This window comes from Zootoca vivipara, chromosome 10 (genome assembly GCF_965207765.1).
Source record: "Zootoca vivipara chromosome 10, rZooViv2.hap1.1, whole genome shotgun sequence".
Classification (NCBI taxonomy): Eukaryota; Metazoa; Chordata; class Lepidosauria; order Squamata; family Lacertidae; genus Zootoca; species Zootoca vivipara.
In genome coordinates this window covers 55330938-55343563 of record NC_142593.1, presented here as the reverse complement: position 1 = coordinate 55343563, position 12626 = coordinate 55330938, and the positions used below count along the sequence as shown (strand labels likewise).

The window sequence follows — 12626 nt, the reverse complement described above, 5'->3', positions numbered from 1 at the left end:
GAACTTAGTCTGGGCTCCTAGTTCTTTAATGTTCGAAGACCCAGGTTGTATTAATGACATTTGCCTTTCAGTTTTGAACCCTATGCCTCTGTGCAGTTGAAAGACTTAAGTAGCGCTGTACACATTGGAAGTGTTATGATGCAAGAGCTGACCTCATCTGAGGTGAGGCCTTGTTCAGGACTCGGGCCAAATGCTAGACAAGGTGACGTCACTATGCAAATGTTGTAGAGAATTGCCACCTTCCCCAAGACTACCGCAGTTGTCTGAGGGGTGGGGGGCAGTGGAGTTCCCTTTCCCCTAAGTCAGGGGGGGCCAACTTCCAAGAGACTGCGATCTACTCACAGAGTTAAAAACTGGCAGTGATCTACCCCCTTTTGGGGGGTTCAGGTCAAAGTTGTTGAGCTTCTTTAGGGAGGAAAAACCTGTTTTGGTGGTGTTTTTGGTGGGGCTTTTTTCAGGAAACCCTGTTATTTAGGGGTACAGGGCAAAGATGTTGAGCTTTTTTTCGGGGAGCCAAAGTTTTTTAGCTTCTTTGGGGGGAGCCACTGATCTACCGGTGATCTACCATAGACACCCAGTGATCTACTGGTAGATCATGATCTGTTTGTTGGACATGCCTGCCCTAAGTCAAGTCCATAGCCAGAAATTGTCTTTCTTCTTAGCCTTTGTTATGTGCAGCTAAGCTTACCATGGTAAGTGACTATTTAGTAAGTCTCCGTTCGCCCAAAGAACAAGTTTATATATTTGGCAGAAACAAGTGAATCAAGTTTCTTGGACTGTGCCATTTTGAATTCTAGGTGCGTGTTTGGAATGTATCCTTGCACATATGGCAGTGAGATTGTAGGACATAAATGAATGAAGGATTATACCCAAGTTGACGTAAACCTCATTATTGGTAGCTGCTGAAGTTCTGACAGCCTTTTTCCTTTCTGTTTTCTCCCCAGTTGCAGACCTGAATGCTTCTGAGCTCGTCACAGTGGTTGGACTATTGGGACTCTAAGAGACCTTAACTGAGAAGCTACCATTCCCTTCTTGGGGTTCCCCAACTCTTCTCACCTTCCCCTTCCCCCCTGTGTAAAAATCCCATGGAGCCAAGGGAGAATTCGGGTAGTTCCCGGCAAAGGGGAGGAGAGTCGGATTTCCTGGGCTCCGCCATTGCTTCTGCTAAGGCCTCTGGTGGCGCCCCTGGTGGCGCTGGGACGGAGGCCATGCTGCCTCAGCCCGGCTCTGCCAAAGGGATCCCAGTGAGCAGTGACCGGATGGAGCAGGAGGAGGAAGACGAGCTCTGTTCCGGGAGAGACATGGATTCCGCTTCCAACACAGACAGCGAGAAATGGGTGGCCGGAGACGGCTTGGAAGAGCAGGAGTTTTCCATCAAGGAGGCGAACTTTACAGAGGGGAGTCTTAAGCTGAAAATACAGACGACAAAGAGAGCCAAGAAGCCCCCCAAGAACTTGGAGAACTATATATGCCCTCCCGAGATCAAAATCACCATTAAGCAGTCAGGGGAGCAAAAGCTTTCGAGAGCTGGGAAAAATAGCAAATTAGCTAAAGAGGAGGACCGGTCACACTCCAAGAAGAAGGTAAGAGAACCCATTCCTTCTTCCCTCTCCATGATCCTCATTTTATTCTATTTTATTTTGTTTTTGCATCCGCTGGTGTCCTGAATGCAACATTTTGCCCTTCTCTGATTTGCTAACTTTAGGGGATCTCCTTTGTCACACGAAGTCAGCCTTGTTTGGTTCGGGAGTGAACAGGCAATCTGTGCACCAAAAGGGTTCTTCTTTTTTTTGCAATCTAAATATGTGACAACAGGTGGATGGGATAAACAGATGGAGGTAGAGAAAGGGGGATGGGTGGGCGTAACAAGACAACAGGGAGAATGCTATTAGCATAAGCGGCTCCCTGGCCCCCTGCACACCAGCTGCCTTGCCATTGTAGGGGGTTCAGCTGAAGGGTGTTTTAAAGAGCCATTTGAAGGGCAATATAATGGCCCTGTTAGTGTTACGCACACAAAGGCCTTGCCTTTAAGACCGGAAGAGCTCGTGCGGTTTAAAGGCTCCAGCGTGCAACTGCAGTCTCTGCTGGTGTGTGTGTCTCTCTCTTAATGTCTTCTTTGCATCAGAGCAAGTTCTAACAGGCTGTGTTGACAAGGAAAGGATAGATATAGGGAGAAGGTTTTCCAGAAGCGGAGGATCATGTGGTTGTTCCATTAGCAAGGTCTGCATTAGGTGGATTGTGTGATGTTTGCTTCTCTTTTCTTTTAAAGAAAAAGTCCAGTCGCCCATGGATGGGGTGCTGTGTGCAAGGCAAAAACTTCCAAGTAGATTTTCCAGGGAAAGCCAACCTCCTCTCTCCCCCCCCCATATCATTTCAACTGTTAGGGATTTAAAGACAGAGGTGGAAGGCTTTGAAATGATGGGACAGCAGAAGTGGTTCTTTCTTTCTTTTCTTCCTTCCTTCCTTCCTTCCTTCCTTCCTTTCTTTCTTAAAATGTTCAGAAAGTGGTGGGGTTTCTGTTTGGGGTATTTCCTGAGAGCACGCAGGAGCAAGGACTCATTCCACGGTGTGTTATGGATGTGGGGAGATGTTTTATTCTGTAGAAGAGGAATCTTTGGGAAGAAAGTACATTTATTAGCAATCTTGCAGACCTTCGGAATGTCAGTCTGCTTTCAGAAGGTGCTTTGCAATTAACATGTCTGTCTGCATGCTGAAATTTGAGGAGCGGGGGGGGGGGGATAATACACATCCCTTCAGTGGCTCTAATCTAGTTGTACAGAAGGGCCCAGGGTGAAATATGTGGAAGAGGATGGCCACTCAAGTGAGCAACACCACTTAAAATGCGACGCCAGGGTGAAGTTTCTGCCGTGTTATTATGGGAGGCCACTGGATTAGCTCTTGAGCACCGAAACAGAACATGGAAGGTCCACTTGTCAAACCAGCCTTGGTTTGGTTTGGTGTGCTTCGAGAACGGTGAGGTCTAGGATATACAACAAAATCATTCTAGGGCCAACGCCTCTCCTTTCCCAAATCTGTGGGGGCTCCTGAACCTTCAACTGCTGCAAAGGAGTTGAGAAATTCAGCAAGTGTCACTTTCCTTATTGTGACACCTTCCATGTTGAGATGGCGCTTCATCCGTGGTATTTTTGCTTGCAGCAGAGCTGTCAAAGGCAGAGCAGCCATGCTTGTTGTTGGTGGGGGATATGGAAACTTGTGAAGCATCCCTAATTGCAGGGGACACCTCCGATTTGATTCTCACACCTCACAGGATGGGGAAATATTCAACTGCTGGATTTCTGCTTATTGCATAACTGCTAAAGGTACGGGAATCTTGCCTGTGGGGAAACCAAATGTCACTTAATCAAGATCTGGATAAAGCAGAAGGAGAGTCTGGGAATGCGAACAGCAGGTTATTGAAGATAGGCATTGCATGCCTACTCGGAAGTAAGTCCTGCTGAGTTGAGTGGAGCTTACGCTTAGATAGGCGTGTATAGGATTGCAGCTTGGGGATTTGCTTAGGCCAGGGAGTTCTTGTAAGGTTCCTAGCGAAGCAGGAGGCCAAGCTGGGAACCAATCAGGATCTGAGTGTGCTCAGAGGATGTATTTAAAAAGATGACAAGTTTCCAGGGACTCGCCACTGGACCTGAAGCAGTCAGGCTCCAGCTTCTCAGGGGACATCCTCTTGGTTGCCAGCCACTTTTGCGCTGTTGCATTTCAAGACGCAAAGCAAACACATTAAGGAACCGCTCTCCTCTGTTGCTCTAATTGCCTCAGGGGTGTTTTGCGATCATTGCAACCTGGGAAGAGAAGGCAATTGGAGAAGGCAATCTCCGCTTCTCCCAAGGTGTGGCTCCTCATTAGAAAAAATATTTTGAGAATCGCTGGTGTTGTGGTTCTGAGGTGAGTTTATTTTTAGGCAGTAATTCGGGGATGACTGTTCTTTCCTTTGACTGCCTTCTCTCTGGAGAACGAAGCGGCTCTGCATGTTATGGTGATTGCTGCAGGGAACTTCAGTGCGCATGCATGTTTCTCATGCACATACATGCATCTGGAAATACAGGCCCAGGCAGGTCCACGTGGATGTTTAAAGATGGATATGGCATACTTTGGGAAACATTGGTGAGAGCCCCATGTAGTGATTATAACATGCAAGTCTGCCCAGATCGTTGTATCTGGGGCCATTTTTTTGCACAATCTGCTCTCTGCTTTCACAGGTAGGGATAGTTGAATCTTTCACTTTTGATTTCTTTCCGTTTCTCACTGGTCCAACCTTATGCTCAGTTCTCCACATTTCTACGCCCGTTTTGGGATATTTTTTCAAGTCCTCATGAAAATTTCCCGCTGTGTTTGTGCAGATTTCTCCTGATATATGCAATTATTATGCACAGTTTTGTCCGATACACACATTTTTGCAAAACAGTTTTTCCCAATACAATGCATATTTCTATTTCTATTTTTTATTTTAAGAAAAACCATTTAGATGAAAACTTTCCCAAGCATATACATTTTCTGTACGCACTACGCACTACTTGGCTGGAGAGCTGCATTGCATAATCTGGAGAGATGTGACTATCAAAGGCTGTCTGTATTTCGGTTTGTGTATTGTTTTGAAAACTGCAAATTATGTAAACTCACCTTGAAATGCTAACTGAATCACTTGTCATTGGCCATGGCACTTTTTCATCTTTGTATCAGAACTGTACCATCAGAACTGTGATTTATGGCTGCCCCATGGCTTCCACATGCGCAGAGGATGCTGCCTAGGAAAGCAGAAGGTGCCCTGCTGTAGCTCAGAACCATATTTTTCCTGCATGCAAAGGGGGAATGCCGGGAAGCTCCCCATAGCTCTTTCAGCGCTTACCTGAGCACTAGAAGTACAGCCGATCTAGAGTGATCAGCAGGGATGCAATGTTCAAAACTCCCATTGTTCTAGGCGCATTTTGCGACAGGGAATTTCCTTAGTGCAAGCAGTTTCTGAGCTCCAGGCGCACCTAAGATTTCAGATTAAAACTGCAGAGTGGAAAGAAAGGAATACCTTTTTCTGCCTCCCCACTTCCAGCCGCTCTCTGAAGACTGGAGAAGAGACCCTCTTAAGAATATTAGGGAAGTGGGCAGGGGAAGGACTAGACCAGGGGTCCCCAGACTACGGCCCGTGGGCCAGATGCGGCCCAATTGGCCTCCCAATCTGGCCCGCGACGACCCCCGCTTCCGCCACCCGCTCTTACGGCGCGCAGCGCGGCGGCAAACTTCCACATCGGGAAAAAGCGCCGAAAATCGTTTGTGCGCATGCGTCTGGGCCTCTCCCGACCCAGAAGAGGTCATTTCCGGTGCACTTCCGGTTCGGGGGAGGCCCATACGCATGCGCACAAATGATTTTCAGCGATTTTTTTCGACCTGGAAGCGCGCCACCGCGCCAGTAAGTGTGTGTGCGCATGCGCACGGGCACGCACTCCCCCGCCCTCCGGCCCGCTGCGCGCGCACTCCCCTGCCCTCCGGCCCGCCGCGTGATCGGCGCGGCGGGCACCGGCCCAAAGCCCGGTAAGTCCGGGGACCCCTGGACTAGACCATGTTAAAAATGAGCATAATATTTTAGCTGCGGTTCATACATTTTCAGCACCCTACTGTATTCTTGTTATAAAAAAGCACATCTGTTGTTGCGCCCATAACCTAGGTTTAAGGTGTCATTTAGCACGTAGCTTTCATATCTGTTTCTAACACTGCAGGGATGCGACATTCAGGAGTAAATCAGTGGTAAATGGGCCAGAGTGAATGTTCTCCTGGGTTCCATCATCCAGATCTTCTCTCCCTTGCTTTTCGGATGTTTCAGACTCTCATTATTCATTTGATCCTGCTTTCTAAAGGATAAAATAGATATTTTAGTAAATTCTGGTGCTCTGATCTCAGGGTGCATCTGTACTGCAGAACCAATCTTTTGGTGCTCATACATGAAACTGGAAATGCAAAAAGGAGGGTGCGTCTGGACTCTTTTAAAAACCTGGTTCCTTTCTTAACATTACACACCCACCCACCCTAAGTGGCCACTATCCAGGATGATGCAAGCCCTATGCAAAGTAAAGTCCATTTCTCCCTATCATCAATATTGCCACAGGAATATTGCCTCTTAATTTAGAATGACTTTGCTAAAGTCGTCCCCCCAAATCAAAGGGGTTTTAATCTCCCTTCTCTAAACCTGATACAATATGTTAATTTCAACCGTTTCAAGGTTGTCTGGACTTTAACCAACCAAGCATGAATGGAAGGGACCAGATTAGTCTTCCAATTTTGAGCTTCCCGGATTCTGGCTGTTACTTATAAATGGAAAATTAATGCAATCTTTGATTTAGTACTCAACTCTTCCAAGACAACCTAGAAGTAGGAAAACAGGGCCTGTAAGCACCTCTTTCCACCCTGTTTTTGAAGGGTGTGTTTGCACCAGGGTCACAGCACCCTTTCACTACCTGACCTACCTGCCTACCTGACCAGGGTTGTCCAAGATGTGGTCTGTGGACAACCAGTGTTTTGCAAGCTTCCTTCAGGAGGCCCACGACATGTCCGTGAAAGCTGCTCCATCACCCTAAGAACATGGTGGCCTACCTGAAAGGTGAAAGGAGAGAGTGGCAGAGGCCAGGGCAGGAGAGGACAAATATTTAAGAATGTGAAAGACAGAGCGAGAGGAAGCAGTGAAAGAGAGAGAGAGACATAGTCAACACAGGAGAACAAAGGGGAGCAGGAAATACCTGAAGTGACCAGGGAAGGAGGCATTTGAAACACAAAGGAATCATACAGTGTCTAGCACAGTACATTACAATAGGGACACGGGTGGCACTGCGGTCTAAATCTCTGAGCCTCTCGGGCTTGCCGATCAGAATGCCGGTGGTTCGAATCCCCACAATGGGGTGAGCGCCCATTGCTCTGTCCCAGCTCCTGCCAACCTAGCAGTTCGAAAGCACGCCAGTGCAGGTAGATCAATAGGCACATCTGTGGCGGGAAGGTAAACGGCATTTCCGTGCGCTCTGTCTTCCGTCATGGTGTTCCGTTGCACCAGAAGTGGTTTAGCCAAGCTGGCCACATGACCTGGAAAGCTGTATGTGGGCAAACGCTGGCTCCCTCGGCCTGAAAGCGAGATGAGTGCTGCAACTCCATACTCGCCTTTGACTGAACTTAACTGCCCACGGGTCCTTTACAGTGGTACCTCGGGTTATGAACTTAATTCGTTCCGGAGGTCCGTTCTTAACCTGAAGCCGTTCTTAACCTGAGGCGCGCTTTTGCTAATGGGGCCTCCCGCTGCCGCCACACTGCCGCCCCGCAATTTCCGTTCTGATCCTGTGGCAAAGTTCTCAACCCAAGGTACTACTTCCGGGTTAGCGGAGTTTGTAACCCAAAGTGTTTGTAACTTGAAGTGTTTGAAACCCGAGGTACCACTGTACCTTTACTATTATTATTTTTTTACATTACAATAGCAACAACAGGTAGAAAAATCATTAAGTGGTCTTCTAAGACCCTCAGCAATTTCCAAGTGGTCCATGGGGGGCAGGAAAGTTTGGGAATCACTGTGCTTGACTATCCATGTGAACCCTGTTGTTGCTGTTGACATCTGACGTACGAGTTTCTATTTTACTTTTGGCAGCACCAGTATTTGAAAATCTCCAGGCACCAGGCACATTTTGCTCCTGGCCTGAGTCCAGTTGCTACTACGTGGAGATTTCTGGGTGCCGGGTTGGCGGCCACAGTTTGAAAACCTCTGCCTTAGTCTGTAGTCAGTACCATTTCTGTTTCTGTAATCTAGCTTTAAGGTGCCAATTGCTTTAAGGTTGGCACCTAGCTTGTATCTCTTGAGTTTCTTACATTGAGTAGCACTGATGCATAAGATGAGGAAGCACTAAGCTACAGTACTGTAGTGTGATCTCTTTAGTACCTGCAGTTGGATGTGATGGGGGTGGTTAGTTAGCCTGAAGGCCGACGGAAAGCCTCTTGGTGACTGTTGTGGTTTTGCAGAGCCTTCTTCCGGCTCTTATCACAGCCCCCTGGCCTGCTTTACTCGTCCTCCAGCTGTGTCTGACGTATTCAGCAGGTTCAGAAAGGAAATTGCCAGGGTGAGCAACTGCAGTGCAAGGGTGGCAGTGCTCAAGAACCGCTAAAAGGAAGCTGTCAGTGAGTGGTTGTAGCGAAAGCTAATAGCTATTACAGTCACCCAAAGGCTTCTCACCCCAGGTTGTTGTGTTTAGGGCTCCAGCATGAAGTAGGTGTTTGATTTGGTATACATCTGTGATACTATGCTTAAAAGTAGCAGGAAAGTTAGTCAAGTTAGTCCTTTGGGCAGCAACTTCTTGGCTTATTGAGTTCTGTTTGCTGCTTTAACTTTTCACTTTCTCCCTACTCTCATGTCATAGCAAACACTTAAAAAAAGAGCAGCCCACCAAATTATGAATTTCATTAGAACGCCTTTCCTTTATGTAGCACGCTGTTCTAGACAATGGAATTTCATTTTTATGTTTGTTTGTTCTGGGAAGAGTGACTGACATTATCAGCTTTGTGATAAGGGGTTGTATCCGGTTTAGAAGTAGTAAATTTCCTCCCGTGGTTTTCAAGGGAGAGCAGAGTGGGGAAGGGCGCAGAAACAAATATAATGAAACAATGTTGTGTTGGGGTGGTTGGGGTGGGTGTTACTTGAGGGACCTACCAATGAGGGACCATCGATGGGTGACCCATGGACTGCCTCGCTGTTCTGATATATTTCTCAGTCTGTTGGAATAAGTAACTGGGGAAACATCTGTCTCTGTGCAAAGTGAGTGGGCAGTTTAAAACAACAAATAAACCTGCACAATGAAAACTCTCTCTGGACAAGTGGAGGGACTTAACTTGATGTTCTGAACCATGCTTAGCCATGCTTCTTATGTGATGTGACTGGGCTGTACAAGCAGGACCGAGGTTTCCAGAGGTGCAAGTCTGTTGCAGCAAAACCAGCAAAGGGTCTTGTGGCAAAGACTTGAACCATGTTATTTTCATTATGGAATAAGCTATTGTGGACAAGATCCCACTTCATCAGATACATGGAGTGTGATCCTCTGTCACCCATTTGCAATAATAATAATAATTTACCCCGCCCATCTGGCTGGGTTTCCCCAGCCACTCTGGGCGGCTTTCAATATTTTGGTTGCCCTTCATATCCCCCCTGCCTTGCCCCACAATAGGCAGGCAGGGCTTGCGGGGACCAAATCAGAGTCCACTCAAGATGGTTCCTGGCACTGTGCTGACCCTCCCACCCCAGGTTGTATCCTGCCTACTCCTGTGCCCAGATGGCATGGTGTGTGTTTTGTGTTGAGCTGTTTATCCTTCTAGTGTGCTGCCAAATTTTCTGCTGGAAGGGCGTTTGCAAAACCTTTCTCTTCCAGGCCATTGGGTCCATCTAGCTCAGCATTCTCAACACTGACTGGCAGAAGCTCTCCAGGGTCCCAGGGAAGGGGGACATTCCCAGCCCTACTTGGAGAGATGCTGAGGATTGAACCGTGGACCCACTGCATGCAACCCAGATAGCTCTCCCCCTGAGTTATGGCCCTTCCCTTCTCTATTACTTGGATTAAGACTGTGTTAGTTGAAATGCACTGCCTATCTCCCGATCCCAGCCAGCTAGCATCTTCTCTCCCTTTTGCCTTGCTCCTTAAGGATTCACTCGCTGCTCAACCATTCCTTTTCATAGGGCCCTGTGGGCATTGCGCTCTTTCCTTGCTTCCCTTCCAGATCACTGGCTGCCTCTGCCTTTGCTTTCCCTCCCAGCGGGCTCTTGGGGGCTTCCTTGGTGTCTCTGCCTCCCGCCGCATTAGCCTGGCGCCGTCTTCTTTCCCCTTGTGGGCGGCTTGAGCAGAGTGCCTGGATGTTCACGTTGCATGGTGGCTTCTCGCTGAAAAGGGCAGCCCATCGTGGGATCCCCTCTGAGCATATGATCTTTTCCTTTGGGATCTGCAGTTGGATTTGAAGCCAGAATAAGCTTTTTTCTTCATTCCATGAGAAGGCTGTGGGTTTTTCTATATATATAAGAAATATTCCATGATGAAGAGGCTGATGAGAGAGGGACATAGGACTTTCCCTGCTTCTGCTTATTCCTCACACCTTTCTTTATATTCCCATGGGATCAGTAACTAATATTTCTTAGGGATCCATGAATAGCTTAGGTCAGGTTAGTTGAATTTATGAATTGCTTCCCATAACAAAAGTCCCCAAGCAATTTACAACAAGCGTAAAATGCAGGAATGAAGACATATAAACACAGTTGCAGTAAAAACATCCAGTCATTGGTGCTTCTTAAATTCCCGGGAACCGAAGACGTCTTTAGGCCTAAAATGTTTTGTGCTAGAAGATCTCCCTTGGGAGAGCATCCCAATAGACAGGGAGCTGCTATAGAAGAGGTCTATTCACCCATTGCTGGTCCTAGAATCATAGAGTTGGAAGAGACCACAAGGGCCATCCAGTCCAACCCCCTGCCAAGCAGGAAACACCATCAAAGCATTCTTGGCATATGCCTGTCAAGCCTCTGCTTAAAGACCTCCAAAGGAGGAGGCTCCACCACACTCCTTGGCAGCAAATTCCACTCCCTTGGAGGAGACGCACAAAGAAGGGCCCTCAAATGATGACCTCGGCGTCTGGGCAGCTTTACATGGGGAAATGTGCCCTTCGAGCAGAAGTTCTTGAAATTTTAACTTTCCACCTCCTTGAGTAGGTTGAACACGAAGTGGGCCAAGCCTCCTGGCAACTAGCTCCCAACTTGGACTCCATCTTCCATCAGCCCCAGGCAGTATGGCCAACAGTCAGGGGCGATAGCTGGATCTGACTGGTGGGGAGCAGCCCACCTGCCAATCAACGGTTGTTGCATGGTTGCCAAGCTGCGCTATGTGAGAGCTGGTGATCATGACGATGCAATGCAAGCCCAGTGTAAGTTGTAAAATGGGTGGGTGTGCCTTGGCTGAAACAGGCCAGATGCGGAAACCTAGATGGAAGATCTTAACTGGGCCATTATTTGTAATTAAACCTCCTTAAACACTATTTGACGTGAGATTTGAACCAAACCACCAGTGAGAAGTAGGATAGGCACTCGTGTAAGATTTTGGTTTTGGTGATGCAGAGATCCTTCTGCAGGGAAGGTGGCTGAAGCAGGCTGAATCCAACACAGCTGTGATTCATGCTCTTTTCAGGTGATAGCAGCGCATGAAAACCAGGAAGTGAAACTTTGCGTCTGGTTTCACTGTGCTTCAGCTATATACAGAAACGGAAATAATGAAAAATAAAAGTATACTGTGTCATGGGAAAGGATGAGAAGTTACTGTAATGTTTATTGTTATGATTAGCGCTACTGAATAATATTTATATAGAAGGAGCCATGTGCTTGGAGCAATGCAGTTTGCATGCCAGTACTGAAGACACAAAATCATAGAATCATAGAATTGGAAGGGATCCTGAGGATCATCAAGTCCAAGCCCCTGCAATGCAGGAACATGCAGCTGTCCCATATGGGGATCAAACTTGCAACCTTGGTGTTATCAGCACCATGCTCTAACCAACTGAGCTATCCAGGCTGACTGTGATGCAGACCAGGGGTGGCCAACTCTCAAGAGACTGCGATCTACTTTCGGAATTAAAAACTGGCAGTGATCTACCTGTTGAGCTTTTCTGGGGAAGGAAAGCCCTGGTTTTTTGGGGGGGTGTTATAAAAAAAGCTTTTTTGGGGGGGGGAACTTCCATTTTTTCGGGGGTTAAAGGCAAGGGACAAAGGGGTAAAGTCACTCTCAATAAGATCGCTATGGATGAAAACAGCAGCACAGAAAAAGCTCTGTCTTCTCTTCCAGAGATCAAACAAAAATGGAGGACGGGGCGAGGGGGCACGACGGGAGACAGTTTTAGTGACACTAAGGAAAGGGAACCAGAGATCGGTGGGGATCTATCAGTAGATCTTGATTGACCTGTTGGACACCCCTGGTGTAGACGTAACAATCACTGCCCACAAGGGTTTCCAATAGCCATGTAAGGATGGGGGGATATGAAGAACGCAGTTTGATAAAAAAAGTTGTGTGAATGGGGTCTGGGGAGCATCAGATGTTGTACAGTATCCATATATTGTACAGAATATATTCCGCAGGTCAAACGCCTGTTGCAGTGCAAAGCGCGCACACACATGCTGAGAGAGCCACCAGACACGGACCAGGCAAAGCCAGATCCTCCCTGTTTCTTCTGTGGGTCTGCTCTCCCATGTGCATTTACGGCCAACCCACCCTATGAAGCCAACCACAGCCTTGGCCCAGAGACTTCTCCACACATTCCCACATGCTCAGATCAGCAGTGCAATCCTGCCCGTATATCTTCTTCCATCAAGTGTGGAATGTCCTTTTCCTGGAGACCCACCACAGACCAAGGCTGAGTCAAAGCAGAACCGAAGAGTTAAACAGAGCTCACACTCAGCTGCATCTCTACCCCATCCATCTCCCACCTCCAGCCACCATTTGGGAGGGCCGCTCTGCTGCATGGAGCGCAGAATAGTTTCCCCAGTAACTAATTGTTATTTCAACATCCCTTTATTAAATTTGCGTACTACCCTTCTCAGGGTGGCTCACAGCACAAGAATAAAATACAAAATACGT

At 47.6% G+C, this 12626-nt stretch overlaps 1 protein-coding gene across 2 annotated transcripts in view; it reads left to right on the top strand.

Annotated features, from left to right (window-relative positions):
- The window catches only part of SETBP1 (SET binding protein 1), a 261035-nt gene that overhangs the window by 18592 nt on the left and 229817 nt on the right, over positions 1–12626 (top strand). For both annotated transcript variants that reach the window (XM_035100397.3, XM_035100398.3), the window contains exon 2: positions 945–1583. In XM_035100397.3, the coding sequence (XP_034956288.3) occupies positions 1086–1583 (498 nt within the window). In that variant the 5' untranslated portion in view covers positions 945–1085. The remainder of the gene's footprint in view (positions 1–944; positions 1584–12626) is intronic.